The 20,409-nt window shown below is 36.3% G+C and overlaps 2 protein-coding genes across 5 annotated transcripts; both read right to left on the minus strand.

Annotated features, from left to right (window-relative positions):
* Window positions 1–1,526: 1,526 nt before the first annotated feature.
* LOC135102044 (zinc finger MYND domain-containing protein 10-like) lies at window positions 1,527–7,054 on the minus strand. Of its 2 annotated transcripts, none has more exons than XM_064006696.1 (3): window positions 6,721–7,054; window positions 6,170–6,318; window positions 1,527–1,811 (listed from the first exon to the last, which is right to left on the minus strand). In XM_064006696.1, the coding sequence occupies exons 1-3, from the start codon at window positions 7,052–7,054 to the stop codon at window positions 1,767–1,769; spliced, it is 528 nt and encodes a 175-aa protein (XP_063862766.1). In that variant the 3' UTR covers window positions 1,527–1,766. The 2 variants fall into 2 exon arrangements, with proteins under 2 accessions (XP_063862766.1, XP_063862767.1); XM_064006697.1 differs by having other exon boundaries at window positions 6,170–6,408; window positions 6,721–6,862.
* LOC135102041 (uncharacterized) lies at window positions 6,978–19,085 on the minus strand. Of its 3 annotated transcripts, none has more exons than XM_064006692.1 (5): window positions 18,951–19,085; window positions 15,842–15,950; window positions 15,635–15,754; window positions 14,891–15,101; window positions 6,978–7,342 (listed from the first exon to the last, which is right to left on the minus strand). In XM_064006692.1, exons 1-5 carry the CDS (start codon window positions 19,046–19,048, stop codon window positions 7,086–7,088), a joined length of 795 nt encoding a protein of 264 aa, XP_063862762.1. In that variant the 5' UTR covers window positions 19,049–19,085; the 3' UTR covers window positions 6,978–7,085. The 3 variants fall into 3 exon arrangements, with proteins under 3 accessions (XP_063862762.1, XP_063862761.1, XP_063862763.1); XM_064006691.1 differs by having other exon boundaries at window positions 6,978–7,345; XM_064006693.1 differs by lacking the exon at window positions 6,978–7,342 and adding an exon at window positions 11,245–11,383.
* Between the last annotated feature and the right edge of the window lie 1,324 nt (window positions 19,086–20,409).

The following is a 20,409-nucleotide window of genomic DNA, read 5'->3' on the forward strand; positions in this document are numbered from 1 at the left end:
TAAATTATTACATGACATCTGGTAAAGCAAGTAAGTAAATCATAGTGATGTAGTACATATCCTTTAGAACGGTAAGGTTGTCATTACAGTTCACAATGAAGTTAATTCAATTTACATACCTCATTCTCACCTTCACCTAAATTTCTGTCTAGTACCTTGACACTGATTTTAAAACATGTGAGCATACCTCAGTTCGGCAAAGATAAATTTAATGGTGTAGTGATTGCAATACTATCAGCAGATTACAGTCCTTGGCAATAGCTTCAGGAAAAAAAAATGGCAGCAAGGGAGAGAATTAGGGCTACTGCACAAGGTAAATGTGATTACCTGTAAATTTTAGTCTTTTTTTTTTTACATTAGTTGAAAAAAATAACTTTTCTATTGTTAGAATTAACAGTAATCCTGAATTTTGTATATACACAAATTATGCAACAGGCCTAGGCTGAAATAATATATTACAGTAATGCAATCCTATATTGAAACAAAAATAATTTATCATTCACATTATTTTCAATAAAAAAAAAAAAACAAGACTGCACCTTTTTCATTACATTGGTTTCATTTCCCAACCAGGATCAGAACACAGTCTAATGCTGTATTCTAGCAGCCATAATACTATCTCTCCTCTGATACATCTGTTTGGCAACCTCTTTCACTGTGCTCATCATTGATATCACTTAAGATTAAGGTGTGTGTAAATTTTACATATTCAGTGCTGTACATCATATGCTCTTACATACTTCTGTGAGGCTGCTACCAATTTTATTGCATATAGTTTGGATCTTTATATTTCTTTATAAATCTGTGAAATGTTCACTGTACTTTGGTAGTTTGTGTGTGTGTGTGTGTGTGTGTGTGTGTGTGTGTGTGTGTGTGTGTGTGTGTGTGTGTGTGTGTGTGTGTGTGTGTGTGTGTCTATATATATATATATATATATATATATATATATATATATATATATATATATATATATATATATATATATATATATATATATATATATATATATGCTTCAAGATTTTCTAACAAGCATATTATTTACTTGAGATTCAATAGATACAACCTTGATTTTGGTATTAGAAAGTTTTTAAGATATTCTACTGATATATCTTGAAAAGCTTTTCCAAAATTAAAGACCTTTACAAATATTTTTTTTTGTAATGTCACTTTGATGTGAAGTAAAGTTAGCAAAACTATTTGATGCCTCCAATTATGTACTTATTCCAAGCTTTGGTTTCTATCATGTATTTCCAGATTGTAAAGCAGCATCAAACACCTTGAGATATAGTATTTGGTTTGAGATGTGAAGTTGTCCTAGCTGGGATATATGGTTTCTGGACTGCAATGACAAATTCACTAAAACATGAAAATCTTAATTATTAATGCATGAAATTAAAACAAATTAATTTTTTGTTTTTAGAAACAATGCTATAGATTTATACATGAAAAATAAAAAATCATCACAAAGAAAAAAGAGTAAATACATAAAAACAATCACATGATCTTAGAAAATGTGTCATACGGAGCAGAGATGTTCTGGGTGAAATATTCTAAACCTAAAATTGTGAATATTAACAACAAATAATTTATGCAGAATGTGAATTGTCTGATGGGCGTTGTATAATCTTACATCTTTAGTATTTAGTTTATTTAGCTTCTTACCATTTTTTCCCATATAATCACATCATTATGAAGAATATTACTTCTTTGAGGAGGCAAAGTGTTCCTGTATATTGTCAGTTTTGCTATGGCTAGTTAGTAAAAGGTCACACAGTTTTTTGTGCTGAGGCCAGTCTTTGACTTGACACTTCCTGTGAAGAAAGAAAAGCTGTAATTAAATTGTATGATATATATATATATATATATATATATATATATATATATATATATATATATATATATATATATATATATATATATATATATATATATATATATATATAGTATGGTACACAACAATGCACAGTCATTATAACATACAAGTGCAATAACACACTGAAATAAAAAAAAAAAAATTTAATCAGAATAACAAACCAAAACTGGCATAATGAACTTACCACTTGTGCAAGCACTGGAATTTTAATAAATATTTCATTGGAATAATGAACCAAAATTGGCAAGAAGAACTTGCCATTTGTGCGAGCAGTGAAATCTTGATAAAAATTTAATTGGAATAACAAAGTAAAACTCACAAGAATAATTCACCAGCTGTGCGAGCTGCTGCTCACCTATCTGCCACCTGTCCCTTCCTCCCTTTTTTTTCCTTCCCTCTCCTTTCTTTCATCTTGTCTCAATCCTCCCTCCCTCTCACCTCCTCTCCTCCTTATCTTTCAGAGATAAGGGACTAGGGAGTGAAATCTCTCTCTCTCTCTCTCTCTCTCTCTCTCTCTCTCTCTCTCTCTCTCTCTCTCTCTCTCTCTCTCTCTCTCTCATTCATTTTATGTCCTTTTCACTTCATCCTTTCTCACTTGTATATGTAATCCCATTTTCATTCCCAATCAGTCTCATTCTATTTAGCAATCCTTAGGATTGTTCTTACTTCCAGAGAGAGAGAGAGAGAGAGAGAGAGAGAGAGAGAGAGAGAGAGAGAGAGAGAGAGAGAGAGAGAGAGAGAGAGAGAGAGAGATATATATATATATATATATATATATATATATATATATATATATATATATATATATATATATATATATATATATATATATATATATATATATATATATATATATATATATATATATATATATATATATATATATATATATATATATATATATATATATATATATCCAACTTATGGGGGATTTACTGTATGTATATGTGTGACCCAGACAGTAAGTAAATGTGATGGACACTTTTCAAAGCAGCACAAAACTCGGATTGATAATGGGTGAAACTTGGGATGGTAAGAATTTAGGATTAGGCGAGAAACTTGGGAGGATCCTGTATATACTTGGTGTTTTATCTCACATGTAGTTGTGCAAATGTGCTCATTTTGTTGTAATTTTTTTTTTTTAATTGTGGAACTTCTTTATATTATTTTTTGGTTCCCTGGAACCAATTAATTTTTTCCCTAGTGTCTTCAGTCACCACAATGCACATTTTCCATAACAAATGCTAAATTGGAACAAATCATGTTTGTTATTGTGTACCCTAATATATATATATATATATATATATATATATATATATATATATATATATATATATATATATATATATATATATATATATATATATATATATATATACACTCATACCTCGGTACTATGGACTAAAAGGGGAGAACAGCGGCCTGATGAAGCCGACTGTCCGTAGGTACCAACACTAAGTGTTAGGTTATGTTAGGAGTGGCTAATATCAACAATTACATTATGAAAGACAGAAGAATAAATACAGTACAGTGAAACCCCAGTTTTTTACAGGGTTATGTTCCAAATGCAACTGTGAAGTGCTAAAATCCGCATTATATTGATGCTACCTCTAAAATGCCTATTTATTGTCTTTATTAATATGAAAAATCAGTAAAGGAATGAAGATGATGAAATAGCTGTGCAGCTTGATATAACAAACATAAATGGAAAGAGAGAGAGAGAGAGAGAGAGAGAGAGAGAGAGAGAGAGAGAGAGAGAGAGAGAGAGAGAGAGAGAGAGAGAGAGAGAGAGAGAGAGAGAGAGAGAGAGAGAGCACACCGTGTCAAGGTCACTCAATGGCTGTCTTTTCTATTTTTCCTCCAGCTGGCATGGTTATAGAAAATTATGATAATTCAAACACAACACATAAAAACAGCAAAAGCCATGGAGCAATGAGCTACACATGTTACACTGATGTAAACAAAGTGACCACCTGCAACAAGCGGTCAGTTCCTGAAGCAGCGGCTCCTATCCAGCACTGCCACAAATCCCTCCCTAGTGAGTGAGACTTTCAAATTGAGTTGGCTGCTCTAAATTTTGTCCACTGCTTCCTAAATCCATTAAAGCAAGGTCCATAGTACCAAGGTATAAGTGTGCATATATATATATATATATATATATATATATATATATATATATATATATATATATATATATATATATATATATATATATATATATATATATATATATATATATATATATATATATATATATATTCTATCATGAATTTGCAACCACCCTCATTTCTAGTTAAACAGACCTATACATTAAGGTATTGGTTGAGCCCCATTAGCTACACTGCCACATCACACAATTTCCCATAAATATATTAGTTGTTACCTAATTCTAAGTTCAAAATGCTCTATACACATGTGCTGTGTCTTACTTTATTTTGCAAGAAATTGACATGCAAGTTGTGTGTTGCAGGAACTGCTTGCCTTCCTCAGCTCATTACGTACTCGAGTGGTGCTGCATGGCATTAAGTGATCAATTTTTTTGTGTACAATCTAAACAGTCAAACCCTTAAAGGAAACAGCAAATGACATAAGTTTTTATTTGTGTCAGTGAAGAAAATGCACTGGCAACAGCAATACAGTGGTTATTAAGTGCTACTTTTTAAAAATACATGACAACTCACTGCAAATGTCACCCCCTCAACACTTAACTGTTGGCATCTTGACACCAAAGAGACAGAACTTGTCAATCAACTGACTGCCAAAGTGCATCTTTCTGCTATGGTGAAGATGCCTTTCACATAAAGTAACATTGAGTATTCAGACATGATATTCATGACATGATATTCATTCTGTGATGGGAATGCCATGGCTGCAATAGCAGAATACAGGTGCAGGTACCCACACAGAAGACACCCAGATAAGGCAAAATTCATGGAACACAGCACAATTTGACATCACTTAGAAAAATATAAAATAATCTAAAGGGACATTTACAGGAGTGGTGGGATCACCAGGCAGTTGTTAAGAAGCTGCTGAGTTGCTATGTGTTTAAAAGTAGCACTTAACAACTGCTGTTACACTGTATTACCTGTACATTTTCTTCACTGACACATATAATGTCATTTGCTAACTATTTCCTGTAAGGCTTTCACTGTGTAGATTGTACACAAAAAACATGGAACCAGGGAGGGAAGAAAGGAGGCAGAGGCCCACCCAGGTGAGTGGTTCTGGCAACACACAACTTACATGTTAATTTCATGCAAAATAAACCAAAACACACCATAGATGTAGAGAGTATTTCTGATTTAGAATTACTTGAACTACCAAATCCTGAAGCATGTACCTTAACTTATGGGACACCATATATATATATATATATATATATATATATATATATATATATATATATATATATATATATATATATATATATATATATATATATATATATATATATATATGGTGTAACATGAGTTTCTGTGGATATTGCTAGAGGTGAAAGTACATTTTATTCTAAGTGGAAAATGTTCAATACACATATGCATTGTGAGGTGTTGTTTGGCTGTGGGATGAAATTTGAGTGTGGGCAGGCGACAGATTCAATGGTAGGGCCAGACAGGTGTTTATGTTGCAGAAACACCATGTCTACACACTCCTCCTTACTGTAAGTGTGTGGCATTTTCAACTGTTTTTTTCTGTCAAAATCATACAGTACAATCTAAATGTATTCATTGTCACCATCTTGGCATGAAACTGTGAGCAACTGCAAGCAACCAGCTGATTTGCTGCTAGCATCAATCCCTTCCCTTCCTTGCTAGGGCAGGCAAGGTGTCACATAGGCTATTATTTTATTTGTCATTAATTACAGCCATGCTATCATTGTGCAATGTCTATCGGTAAATCACATGTCTGTCAATACTACTCATCTCATTATGGGATACTGTAACGCCCCAAAATTTGTAGAAATGATGACTGAATAACTTACAATTTTACCATTGGACATCCTGTGTCAACACGTCCTGCTAAGATAACAGGCTGGCTGTTGTCGCCCAGCCACAATCAAATTTCATCCCACAGCTAAGCAATGCCTCAAAATGCATATGAGTAGAATATTTTCTACTTAAAATAACCTGTACTTTCGCCTCTACCAATATCCACAGAAATTCATGTTACATATATATATATATATATATATATATATATATATATATATATATATATATATATATATATATATATATATATATATATATATATATATATAAATAAAGACCAACATATAAGATTAAAACTGACCTGTGGCAATACCACTGATTGTGGCATCGGGAGCACCTTTGGCTTGCAGGACCACCACAGGAGGTACATATTGGAGGGTGAGGTAGCAGCTCCTCTAGGACATCCAAGTCCCAGGCAGCTGCCATGGTGGATGCCAATGCCTGCAGGCACTTGGTTGTGGGTTTAAGAAAGTATGAGGCTAGTTGCAGTGATAACTCTTCCCAGCGGCCATCCCATGTACCTGCTACTCCTTCGCTCAGCTATGTAAATGTTGAAACAGAGTAAGGTTTACATGTATTGGTTTCCTTAAGAATGAGAGAGAGAGAGAGAGAGAGAGAGAGAGAGAGAGAGAGAGAGAGAGAGAGAGAGAGAGAGAGAGAGAGAGAGAGAGAGAGAGAGAGAGAGAGAGAGAGAGAGAGAGAGAGAGAGAGAGAGAGAGAGAGAGAGAGAGAGAGTGTGTGTCAAGCTGATAAGATGTGGTAAATATTTTAAAAAGAAAAACATATACAATTACAATAAAAGATATTACATTTTCTAATGTTATACAGTGTTTAATAAAATAATCTACTTACTTGTGGGAGAGTAGTGATAAGGGGTGGTGGGTGTGCCTGTTGTGGGGGCAGTGATGGCAAGAGTGGCAAGCCACCGTGCAATGTGTTCCAAGGAGGGGACCTGGGATAAGGCTGCTTCATCTAGATGGCCACGTAATTTTAAGAGCACATTTCTTCGTGCAGTATTAATTTCATACATATTGATAGAGTCAGAATCAAAAAGCAATATTTGAAGTGTGGCCCACATTTGACATTCAGTATGAGAAAGTGGTGGAGCCTTTGCAGTTCTCTTCTGCCATTCACTGTCTTCAAATATATGCACAACATCTTTGTGGTATGTTTTCCATGGCTCCATATATAACAATGTAGCCAGAAGTTGTGGCACATCATGTGTGTTCATCAAGCGTTGTGGTGGCACAGAGGGGAAGGTGCTTTCGGCATCCAGCCAAGAGATGCAGTACAGTCACTGCTTTTGCCCCTAACACCAGTCCTGCCCTGCGCTCCTCCCTGGTCACTTCCTGCTGTATATTTGATTCACTTCCATCTGGGTTTCTAATATTTTTCAGGGTTTTCTGGTGGTCATTCTCCCTTTTTTCACTAAGATCATTATCCTTTGCCTTCTTGCTATATTCACCTCTGTCATCTGCTGGTAAAAAGAAAAATTACCAATAAACCTACTTGTACTTTTTTCAAAAGATCCAAATAGCTGCAGGAACTGAAGGGTAGTAGGAAAGAGTGTGAACCGTAGGTTAAGATGGGTTGGAGGACAGCATTTTGTTCAAGATGAGTTTAAGGTCATGTCTTTGGTAGCTCATGTTGCCTCTTGCTGTCCAGATACACATGAAATTTACAATGAAACCTGTCTCAATCAATCACATCTTGCAATTGTAAACATTGTACAAGTTTTGTAATTTGGTGATATGACATAGGCTTTTCCTAATGCCAATAAATGTTTACACATAGCAAATGAAGCACCTCAAGAGAATGGAGACATATGCTAGATCAGTGATTCTCAATCCTTTTCTCACTCAATGAACCTTTCTGATAAGTCAGATTGCCTTACTTAAAAAGATGCACTCTGGGATTATATGCACAGTCCCAAACAGAGCTGAAAATGATAGTAAAAAAATTTTTCAAGATAAGTGTCTTGAAACCTCCCTCTTGAAAGAGTTCATCACAGGAAGGTGGAAATACATAAGCAGGCAAGGAATTCCAGAGTTTACCAGAGAAAGGGATGAATGATTGAGAGAACTGGTTAACTCTTGCATTAGAGGTGGACAGAATAGGAGTGAGAGAAAGCAGAAAGTCTTGTGCAGCAAGGCAGTGGGAGGAGGGGGAGGCATGCAGTTAGCAAGATCAGAAGAGCACTTGACATGAAAATAGTGGTAGAAGATGACAAGAGATGCAGCATTGCGGTGGTGAGAAAGAGGCTAAAGACAGTTAGAGGAGTGGAGTTGATAAGACTAAAAACTTTTGATTCCACTCTGTGTAAAAGAGTAGTATGAGTGGAAACCACCCCCTCCCTTTACATGTGAAGCATACTCCATACATGGATGAATAAGGACCCTGTACAGAGTTATTTTATTTATTTATTTTTTTTTTTTTGGGGGGGGGGACATGAGAAAAACTGATGGAGATGACTCAGAACACCTACCTTCACTGATGCTGTTTTAGTTAGAGATGAGATGTGAGGTTTCCAGTTTAGATCATAAGTATCATAAGTAAAGGACAGACCGAAGATGCTCAATGTAGAAGAGTGGGACAATTGAGTGTCATTGAAGAAGAGGGCATAGTTGTCTGAAAGGTTGTGTTGAGATGATAGATAGAGGAATTGAGTTTTTGAGGCACTGAACAGTACTAAGTTTGTTCTGCCCCAATTAGAAATTTTAGAGAGATCCAAAGTCAGGCATTCTGTGCCTTTCCTTTGTGAACTATTTACTTCCTGAAGGGTTGGACATCTAAGAAAAAATGTGGAAGATTGCAGGGTGGTACCATGACTGTAGGAGTGGATAGGACAAGAAGTTTGGTTTAGAAGATCATTCATGAATAATAAATGTTATGTGCTGCATAAATTATTAGAAAGTGAGAAGAAAGATGAGAGAGAGAGAGAGAGAGAGAGAGAGAGAGAGAGAGAGAGAGAGAGAGAGAGAGAGAGAGAGAGAGAGAGAGAGAGAGAGAGAGAGAGAGAGAGAGAGAGAGAGAGGAGAGAGAGAGAGAGAGAGAGAGAGAGAGAGAGAGAGAGAGAGAGAGAGAGAGAGAGAGAGAGAGAGAGAGAGAGAGAGAGAGAGAGGAGAGAGAGAGAGAGAGAGAAGGGAACCACGGGACATGAGTGCGTCCTGAATGGGTAGCCAGGGCACATTGCAAGTTACTGTAGGTTCTATATAAATCCAAAGTTGACATTCCCATTTTAAATTCCCTTGGTTCCAGTTGTTCTTTCATTTTGAATCCCATATATTATATAGTTGAAGAGTTTGTCTGGCCTACCAAGTAATTCAATTGCATCCAGCCCCTCACTTTGATTAAGCATGTTCCTCTTGGTACTCTGGACTGAGCAGTAGATCCAAAAAACAACTACAAATTTTTCAAAACAAGATTATTAGATTTATTTTAGGTTTAGACCCTAGATCTCATATAGGACAAGTGGAGAGAGAAAAAGTAAATATGCTTAGTGTCAAGAATAGGGTTAAAAAATTAAAATTAAGCCATGCACATAATATCCATAACAACAGAGGACCAACATATCTAGCAGAACATTTCCATAGGAAAACAAATACCCACACAATTAGGACTAGAAACAATGATTTAAACTTTGGTATGTCAATTGCAAAGGGTCCCTCAGCACATACCTTTTATCATACAGCCATTAAAGACTGGAATTCATTACCAAAAAACTTACAAAACATACAATCCAAACACCTGTTCAAAACATCTCTCAGGAAATATTTACAAGATGAAGAAAGAGCTGCTGAGTCAAATGATTTTACTTATTATTAACCATGATAGTCATAGTGAAAATACATTGTAATTTTAAATTTTAATTTTATGGATACAGTTGGCAAATAATTTTAGGGTCTAGTATTTCTGTGTACCAGAGTTAAGTGTATAGTGATTCCTGTGCTGCCCGCCCCATCTTGCTGCATAAAAGGGACCCTACTGGAAATAAGTTGCTAAACTTTAGTAGGCTATCCTGGATGAAGAATCTATGTACATTAACTGGTGTGGTACTCTGCCTGTAATGCACATGAATAATCCAAATAAACTTACTTACTTACTTACTTACTTACTTACTTATAGTTTGACCACAATTATTTTTGAAAGTTAACCATCCCTATTGTGCAAATTAGGCCCAGTTCACACCAGCCCAGCACTGCCACCACTGTCACCATCCATGACGTGACAAACTTGATGGCTGTTGGCTTCGGAGGGGATGAGCTCCATCACAGGGTGACAGTGTGACGTGAGCCCATCAGTCCTGCAAGATGGACCATGAGGATCTCCAGATCGTTGCTGCTCTTTTATTGTTGGAAAATTCAGAACCAAAGGACTGCCCAATTAGGCCAGCAAGATGAAGGAGGAGACAGACAGTATGGGAACAGCAACTACTGCTGGAGAAGCCACTACAAGGAGAGCACAAGATCCTTATGGAGGTAAAGATGAGGCCTGATAGAAACAGCTTCCATGGAGCCTACCGCATACTAGTTGGTCCTCACTGCACATACTAAAATGCTGTGTGTTTACCACAGGATCAGCTGTGCTGAGGGTGTATAGTGAGCAGTGTTGCCATGTTTCCAGATTCATCAAACAACAGTTATTTATGAAAATATATTTATTATAATAATAATATATAATTTTTTTCTCTGTGTACAAATACTACTGTAATATTTCACATTTTCATGATATCAGGGATATCCAACACCATCAATAGCGGGCAACACCACTGCTGTTCAATTGTCAAAAGATGAATTTATTTAATCTCTGACAGCAAGATGACCATCATCGCTGAGGGTCCTGATTCCCATCTAACTCACTGTTTGTGATATCATGGACGGTGACAGCAGTGACAGTAACAGACTGGTGTGAACCGGGCCTTAGCGTGAGTGAGCAAGCGGGCAAGTGGGGTGGGTTACACACCTTGTTCCTCCCCCTCCCCTCCTTTCATGAGTTATGTCCCTGTGATGAGTAGTGGGATTGCTTTCCCACAGTCAGTTGATGTTTAAATAGCCAATGAGAAAGACATACAAATTGAGGCTGCAAGGGGGGCAAGGAGACTATGGAGGGATACAGATCAGTGGAGTCGTGTTTGATTAACTATTACTTGAGTAAGTTACTGCATTATGCCCCTAATGATAATAGGTGGAGGATAGAAGCCTCCAGAAGTCTGCTAGTCGTTGCTGTGCCTCTTAACTTGGATAAATATCTGTGTACCAACTCCCCAGTTACGAGCCAGGTATTGGTGTATTGGAAAGCAGCAGGGTGACTCTCTCTTCTTTATTTGTGGGATGCTTGTTCTCACATATGTAGTATGTGTTGTATTATAAATGCTACTGGGATTCAGAGTTCTGTTAAGAACTCTGGACCTAGAGGATAATAGTGTCTCTATTCTGCAGTAGTGTCTACTCCTCCAGACCTTGCTGTTCTTGGGTGGCAGTGGTCTGTCTTCCAAGAAGTTGTAGATGGTATTGTTCTGCGGAAGGAGATGTGATATTCTATGAGTGTGGGTGGATTTTGTGTACTGTTTCTGTGAGGGTGGAAGCTCGTAGAATATTACAATCCTTATATAAGTCTGTCACATGTTGCAGCTGTAACTCCTAGAATGTGGCTTGTGATTCTTTCTCAGCTGATTGGAGTTGTTTAGCAGTTGCAATATTCCCTTACCTGTGGGAGGTGAAACAGGTTGGTAACCTCATTTGTTTAATTCACCACAGGATACCAGAAGGACCCTGTGAAAATAGGTTTGAGCCCTACATTAAGCTACACAGTTGGTAGTTTGGAGACCCAAGGTAGTGGCAGCTGTGGAAGGGGGTGAATTTGGTGTTGTGACCATCTGTTTAAGGGTGCAAGAGTCCAGGACCCTGTAAACCCATAGTTGAGGCCTGCACTAGATTATGTAGGTGGCATTCTGGGAAAACTGACCAAGTCAGTGGCAACTGTGAGAGGGATGGAATCTATGGTTAAAACAGAAGAGAGTGAGTGAAAGAACAGAACCCTGAGGAACAACACTGTTAATAGATTTAGGAGAGAAACAGTGACCATCTACCACAGCAGCAATAAAATGGTCAGAAAGGGAACTTATGATGAAGTTACAGAGAAAAGGTTAGAAGTCATATGAGGATAGTTTGGAAATGAAAGCTTTGTGCCAGACTCTATCAAAAACTTTTATGTTTAAGGCAACAGCAAAACTTTCACCAAAATCTCTAAAAGAGGATGGCTAAGACTCAGTAAGGAAAGTCAAAAGATCACCAGTAGAATGGCCTTGACAGAACCCATACTGGTGATCAGATAGAAGGTTTTGAGGTAGTAGATGTAAGAATCTTCCTGTTGAGAACAGATTCAAAAACTTTAGATAGGCAGGAAATTAAAGCAATAAGACAGTAGTCTGAGGGATTAGAACAGTCACTCCTTTTAGGAACAGGTTGAATGTAGGCAAATTTCCAGCAAAAAGGAAAGGTAGATATTGATACACAGAGTTGAAAGAGTTTGACTAGGCAAGGTGCAAGCACAGAGGCACAGTTTTGGAGAACAATAGGAGGAACCCCATCAGGTCCATAAGCCTTCTGAGGGTTTAGGCCAGCAAGGGCACGGAAAACATCACTGTGAAGGATCTTAATGGGTAGCATGAAGTAGTCAGAGGGTGGAGGAGAGGGAGGAACAAGCCCTGAATCATCCAAGGTAGAGTTTTTAGCAAAGGTTTAAGTGAAGAGTTCAGCTTTAGAAGTAGTCAGAGGGTGGAGGAGAGGGAGGAACAAGCCCTGAATCATCCAAGGTAGAGTTTTTAGCAAAGGTTTAAGTGAAGAGTTCAGCTTTAGAAATAGATGAGATGACAGTGGTGTCATCAGGTTGAAATAAAAGAGGGAAAGATAAAGAAGCAAAGTTATTGGAGATGTTTTTAGGAAGGTGCCAGAAGTTGTGAGGGGGGGTTAGATCTTGAAAGATTTTGACACTTTCTATTAATGAAGGAGTTTTTGGTTACTTGGAGAACAGACTTGGCATGATTCTGGGTAGAAATATAAAGCTCATGAGATTCAAGTGATGGAATGTTCAAGTACCTTTTGTGGGCCACCTCTCTATCATGTATAGCATGAGAACAGGCTGCATTAAACCAAGGTTTAGAAAGTTTAGGTCAAGAGAAAGAGTGAGGAATTGAAAAATTGTGAATGAGGAGATTGAAAATTAGATCTAAGACCACTAATGTTGCAGGAGTTAATGAAGGAAAAGTTGAGGGGGATGTCAAGACTTAAGGTCAATACCAGAAGAGCAGTCTGACCAGGGGACATTTGTGGTTCCCTCCCCAGATGGGGACTCTGAGGCTGGTGTAGGAGTTGCCATATTAATTTTTAATTTTGAGTGAAGGGTGCATGTGGGTGTGTGTTGTTAGGTGCAAGTAGTTTTGTGTGAAGGAAGAGAGTTGTCTTTAGAGGGTAGGCTGTGACTTCCTCCTTGTGTTGTGAGACACAAAGGGAAACGTTTGGTGAGGTCACAGCTGAGTTAACGATAAGTTCACAGCACCCTCTGGTCCAGTGCTTTAGACATCACTAGGAGTAATTATCATTTTGGCAGGTGTCTACTGGCTCCTCAGAGGCAATAAAAAGATTAATATTCAGTCTAAGTCTGTCAGTCTGTGGTTCCTATCACTATTTCCACTGACTGAAAATTGTGGAACTCCTGAAAGGCTGATGAACTTGATAATCCAAGAGGTGCTTTTCTTGAAAATAAATAATAATAATGATAATAATAATAATAATAATAATAATAATAATAATAATAATAATAATAATAATAATAATAATAATAATAATAATAACAAATACAAATAAACTTTAATGTGTGATTTTCCCAAGAAGTGATCCAAATTTTGGAACACATACACAAAGCTTTACTTCTGATAGTGTTGTTTCACTTACATAATTGTAAATAAAAAGTATCACAGGTATCATAAGTTGGAAATGCATCACTGAACAGTGTAGCTTACTTAGGTAATTAGGTCTGCCTTAAACAAGCTTAAAACACATTACAGTTGGATAAAATTACCTATGACAATAACTATTTTATAGCAGTGTCAGATATTTGAGTAATATGTTAGATATTGTACTGAAAGAAAAGAGAATGCTTGTATGAACAATGACAAGCTTTACTGTGCAAATGGGGTTTTACTATGCTTTGCATGATGAAATATGGCTACTATGAAAGTTTGATGAGAGAGAGAGAGAGAGAGAGAGAGAGAGAGAGAGAGAGAGAGAGAGAGAGAGAGAGAGAGAGAGAGAGAGAGAGAGAGAGAGAGAGAGAGAGAGAGAGAGAGAGAGAGAGAGAGAGAGAGAGAGAGAGAGAGAGAGAGAGAGAGATGATCTGAAATGTTGAGAAATTTATCAAACTAGTAGCCATGAGAGGGAATGGCCAGGCATTAAACCCCTGACAGGACACACAATGTGCATGGTATGTCAAACTGATAATGGAACAGTATGTGAGCACTATGTCACATGTGGATGTTGACCCTTTTCCTCTTCCTTTCAGATATATTTTTTTGGATGTTTCCAAATTGTTTATGTTTCCCCAAGGTTCTCAACCTGTACCGTATATAATAGTTACTCAATGCAAATTTTTATGTAACATGCAAATAGTTTTATATATAAGCACATATATCAACATCATGAATCAGAATTATTCTGAATGTGTTTAAGCAACAAGTAAGAAATTTTTTTTTATTAATTTTGTCATCAGTTTAGTATCATTTTACCATGCAATGTACTTGTATATTTCAACAGAGAAAATATATAAAAAAGACAATTTATCATATATAATGTCTGTCTGACAATGGTGAAGACAAAAATTATGTAATATCAATGATGAAAGAGGAATTGTGAAGTGTGGCTGGGAAACTGAATTCTGCCATCATATCACAATAATTATGCATACCACAAAAATCCATGGTTCCTCTCATGATCTATAAAAGTATTCTAAAATTTTATTCACTTACTGTTTTCTTTAGAGGTAGAAATGGAATGGTAGCTCTCATCAGGACCATAGAGAGTCTGGTTTGGATGAGTGTGGGCATGGGTAGCAAGCCGGACCAGCTGCCTTACACTGTAGTCTATTACATCCAGAACAAGTCCTTCCAAGGCTGCAGCAGACTCTTCATGGAAAACTAAATTTTCTATCAGGCCAAGTGCTGCTACTTCTGAATGCAACTATAGAATAAAATGAGTAAATAAACTCTATTACAATAATCATTATTACCAATTAAGGCATATATGTAGACACAAAAATCTGCAGTTGAAAAAAACAAGTACCAACTAAATAACAACACAGGTTTCTTTGAATACACAGTGAGTGATATCCATTTTAATTTTATCCATGTTTTTGGAGATGACATCTCATATGAAAATTTTTATGTAAAGAATAATGACAGTGATAGCCAAGATACTCGTACTACTACTACTACTACTACAATTAAGAGTAATCATTATTAAGCTTGTCACTTCCATGACACTGTAGCTTTGTGTCCTAGCAGTGGGAAACATTTGGTCTGATTCTTCTCAGTAGATCTGCTTAGTATGGTTCATTCCATCTTAGTATGGTTAGAATTCTCTGGTCACTGAAAAATGCAAGTCTTCTCACTGTGCAAACTAGTGTTCAGTTGAGTAGATTACCATCCTATACACTAGCCTGCAATCTGTCCATTCTGCCGATATACACTGCACAGAATATACATATAACTTACCACCATTATGAAGGGAAGGGAGGAGATGGGAATTGTGTCTTGACTGTGATCAAGCAGGAGAGGCAGGAGGTGGAGTCTCCAAGTTTCAGCAGTTAGCAGGTGCCACACTATTTCCACTTCCTAAAATATAGGTGTAGTTACCACAGAGCAGTGAGGATAAATGGTAGCAGTGTTTATATTGAGGACATTTGACAGTTTAGTACCTACTTTATGGTGAAGAGTGAGTGTGTGCTGTACTTGTTCATGGCCTCCACGTTTTGCCTCCAGCGCTGCTTGCGTCCCAAGCTGAATCAAGTGGCCACAGGAACTCACCCATCTAAGTCATGACACATCAGTGATTAAAAGATAATAAATAAGTATAAATAAATCAATAATGAATACAATAATATAGGTAAAAAAGAATAAATAAATAGATATAGATAAGAAAATAAATAACTGAAATAAAAAAAAAAATCTTTTTAGTTTAGAAAATTTGTGCATTTAATAATAAAATAATAATAATAATAATAATACTTTATTGCTCTTACAGAGAATTTGTCTTGTGCTTGCCAAAGTATAAAAGAGAAATATAGAAGTATAAAAATTCTTAAAACTATCAGTTACATCTATTAAATTCTCAATCATAAACTATCAAAAATAGAACACATTAAAATATTAAAAACATTAAAAGTATTGCTGATGTCCCTGAGTGCTGCCTTCTTTTACAACTGTTGATTCCCATTCAATATCCTGATACTAGATGGAACATACGACTCCCTATACCGAGATGTTCGGCCCTGCACAGATCTCCATCTTCTGCCAGATGGTAACAATTCGTAACATGTGTGCAATGGGTGATTGGGGTCTTTTATTATGATATTGCTTCTCTGAATAACTGCTATTACTACTGTTATAATGGACATTGTTTGTAGCAGCAATATGGTACCAACTGACTGAGCCAGTGCATGTTAGTCCTCTTATATAAAGATAGGAGTGAAAAAATATAAATATGCTAGTTTTCAGGATACAAGTCTTTTTGAGTGTTACATGGAAGATGTTTAGTAAATTAATCATCAAAAAGGGTTAGGGATAGTACAGAGAATATGATTTGTGAAGAGCAATATGGGTTTGGAAGGGAAGGCTTTCTCTATACTGAGCATTTGCTGTGAGAAAAGTACTTAGAAAAGATAAGGGTGCTTTTTGAGTGTTTAGAATTGTAAGGGAAGTGAATATGAGAATGTTAGGAAGAGGTTTGAATCTAGAGAATGCTGATGATAGAGTGTAGTTTGCATACACTTCTTTTTTAATATGATACTGCACTGGAAAATGACTCAGAGGAGAGATAGGGAGAGCAAGTAAATAAGTCCAAAAGAGTGTGAAAGGAGGAAATTAGCCATTAAAGAAACTAAGAATACAATAATGAATTGCATAAGAAAAGTAGATAGCAGAAGGATGAATGATGTTTTGAATCCTAACTTGCTTGGGAGAATAGACTTTCAAGTATCTAGGATCACATGACAGAACAGGTGTGGAGGCAAATATTAAAATAAACAAAGCAAGAAAAGAGTGATGAGGAATGAAGAGAGTATCTAGGTGAACATATATTACTTGAAATGAGTGCAAAGAGGAGGCTCTATAGAGATGTATGTATTGATAAATTTATCATTATAGTACTGTATAGTATTGTATGTATTGCATATACTGTATATTGCTCAAACATGGAACATAAACTTAGAAAAGAAGATGAGATTTAACATAGTGTAAATGGAAGGCATCTGTGGAGAAAACATTTGATGTATAAGGGCTGTCTATGGAGCATTGAAGAGTGGTTGCTTATAATAGGGATGAATGGAGAGCATTGCAGAGGCATGAATATGGCAGTCTCTAGGGTATCTGCTTGATGTTTTATTCTACACCTGGTTTTATCATGTGCATGAAGAGAATGGATCTGTTATAATGTGTAGGTAACACTGGAGCTAATACTGTCACTTATTTTTATTTATTTTTTTTTATGGGTTTTTATAATAATCGAGACTTTTCTAAGACATGTTTCTTCTATAATCTTTCCATCACAAGTCTATGGTTTTCAAGCCAGGAAATTTTCAATATTTTTTTGGCTCATGTGGAAGGGCTCTCATGGTGTAACATAACAAACCAGAAAAAAGTAAATTGTTAAGAAAATGTTAAACCTAATGTAACCTAACCAAACCAAACCTAAGTAATGTAACCTAACCAAACCTCTAACCAATCCAAATCTGACTAAGTAAATCTAACCTAACCTGACCTAGCCCTGAAAAAAAAAGTAAGATCGTAAAGAAAGCATTACCTAACCAAACCTAACTAACCTAACCAAACCTAGAGAGCATTCAATATTAGTGCTGAAGATCAGCTGGTAGCAGCAGTGTCAACTGTTAAGATATACGAGCTCAACAGGATCGCCATGACAACCCTTCTGTGTGAGCCAAATGATTTGAAAATTTCCTAGCTCAAAAACCATTAGTTTGTGATTGAAAGACTATAGAAGAAATGTCTTAGAAAAGTTTCAATTATCATAAAAAGTCAAAAGAGCCAAGGTAAGTGAGAGCATAAACTCCAATAATTACAATGTGTGACATACATGTGCACCAACCCACATGCAAGAGTTAATTGTTCGGAAAAGTTTGTCTTCTGCTTATGCTGGTTCCGGGCTTGAGATATATATATATATATATATATATATATATATATATATATATATATATATATATATATATATATATATATATATATATATATATATATATATATATATATAATTTTTTTTTTTTTTTGTGTGTGTGTGTGTGTGCTTTGTCTAAACAACTCCCTTAAGTAGGGATGTAGTCCTAGTATAACAGACCAATAGACTTAGAGAGACATATTACATAACAGGTAGGGAAGTGAAGAGGTGAAATTTATAATAAATGGAGCAAAAAAAGGTGAGAAGGGTCGAAAAGTGTTTAGCACAGATCATTGGAATTAAATGGAAAAAGATTGCACACGGGACTGATATCACGTTGTCTTGAAACACCATGGAAACAGTGCGAAATTGATCTGAAGGCGAAATAATTTAATCGTGAGAGGCTTTCGCCGGGGATCTAACCTCTCAAGACACTCATGGCAACGTGAGTCTGATACCTTCACTCATCAGGGCAAGAAAGAATACAGAAAATAATGAATGCAATGGAGATAAGGTGTCATGGAAAGCTTGTCACTTAAGGTTATCATATAATCCAGTACATATATAGCATCGTTGGGAACACCAGGACTTGTGGTCTGTTTCCATGGTAACGAGGACGCTCCATGTCGGGTGTCTTACCTGTCTGAAAGTATTTCCTCTAGGACTATGCACTCTAAACTCTCTATAGAGTGTTCGATTTCGAATGGATGAAGTATATTTTTGTTGGTGGAGGTCATGACGTAGATGACAGCTTTACTGTCAAGGTGCAGGAGAAGGCGTCCGCAGCTAGGGCAGCAGCTGAGCAACTCAACACGCCTCACTCGGGCTCACTAACACCATTTATATACTTAACAGTATAGAGTCATTGCTGACACTGAGTCACTGCATCACAGCCTCCGCACCAAGGAATCTAGAGTAAAATACCATATTCTACATTCCTTTCTCCACACTCAAGAGATCTCTAGCTTTCTTGTCCACACAAAATTCTCAGTAACTCAGATGAACATTCAAATCCATATACTTATATTTCATGAAGATTCCTTGTTTTCAAGTATTTAAATAAATTTATGTTTTTTCGTAATTTACACAGTAAACTAATACAATAAACTAATGTAGTAAAATAACTTTATTAAAACCAAAGCGTAGCTGAAAACAACATGAATATGTTTATTTGTAATTTCGAGCGAAGTAGCGTCTGGTATTGCTAAAGAACAGTATTAAAGTCTACAAAAGAAATATAACACAGAAAATCCGATATTTCTTATTAGAAGAATGTCTATTCTTTATGATGCACCGTTACAATGATGCATTGCCAAAATCACCCGCCGAATGGAGACGGCGCTAAGTACATCAAGCGCTGATGAGTGAGGAAGTGTGTGACCCTGCTCCTGTATTTTTCAAGACATCTTTCCCGGATTTCCCACAATAAGAGTCAGTTCAATTGGTATTTTGGGGTATTGCCTTTGCAACGGCACCCCTAAATTTTTTTTTTCTACTGTTACTGCTGTTTCTCTTATTAAACAGATCCGTTTTTTTTTCTCGTGATTTGATATTCTTATATTCTTGTTGTTTATCAAGAGTTACTCTTTATCAAAGAGTAAGAGTTTTTCCAATATTTGTGTGATAGGATTGTTGGAGGAGTTTTGTAGTGTTTTTGATGTTTTGTAGTTTCGGGCAATATAGCAGAAAATGTTTTAGGGTTTCTTCATCGTAGTTACATAGAGGACAGCTTGTTTCTTCATTTCTATGTTTACTCCTCCATCCTAACTCCAGGGTATTTGTTCTAGCCTTGAACAAATCAGATGGTAAGGTGTTATCATAAATTGCTGTCTCCGTCTTAATTTCATTTTTATACTTTCTGTATATAGCTAAACTGTGTTTAGTTTCTAATTCTACTTCCCAGCATTCAGTGTCCCAATCCTTGATTTTGTTGCTTATCTCTTCTTTTTTCGTTTCTCTTATTTCACTCTTATCACACATCTGGCACACTTTGCTACGGGACTCAGACCATCTGCTCCTTGCATTCACATCCATATACTGTGCCCTGGCTCGGAAGAGAAGACCATCACCCAGGCCTCCCTCATATATTGGGGCCGAT

This window comes from Scylla paramamosain, chromosome 7 (assembly GCF_035594125.1).
Source record: "Scylla paramamosain isolate STU-SP2022 chromosome 7, ASM3559412v1, whole genome shotgun sequence".
In the NCBI taxonomy this organism is placed as follows: Eukaryota; Metazoa; Arthropoda; class Malacostraca; order Decapoda; family Portunidae; genus Scylla; species Scylla paramamosain.

What these genes read in the sequence shown, in the direction of transcription:
- LOC135102044 (XM_064006696.1), bottom strand. Translation starts at nt 7,054, where the DNA reads ATGGAGCCATGGAAAACATACCACAAAGATGTTGTGCATATATTTGAA. An exon ending in TTATCACTACTCTCCCACAA is followed by an intron (nt 6,319 to 6,720) that starts GTAAGTAGATTA and finishes CCCACAACCAAG; the next exon opens with TGCCTGCAGGCATTGGCATC. An exon ending in AATCAGTGGTATTGCCACAG is followed by an intron (nt 1,812 to 6,169) that starts GTCAGTTTTAAT and finishes CTTTCTTCACAG; the next exon opens with GAAGTGTCAAGTCAAAGACT.
- LOC135102041 (XM_064006691.1), bottom strand. Translation starts at nt 19,048, where the DNA reads ATGACCTCCACCAACAAAAATATACTTCATCCATTCGAAATCGAACAC. An exon ending in GAGGAAATACTTTCAGACAG is followed by an intron (nt 15,951 to 18,950) that starts GTAAGACACCCG and finishes GTCATGACTTAG; the next exon opens with ATGGGTGAGTTCCTGTGGCC. An exon ending in TTCTACCTCTAAAGAAAACA is followed by an intron (nt 7,346 to 14,890) that starts GTAAGTGAATAA and finishes TCTTTTTACCAG; the next exon opens with CAGATGACAGAGGTGAATAT.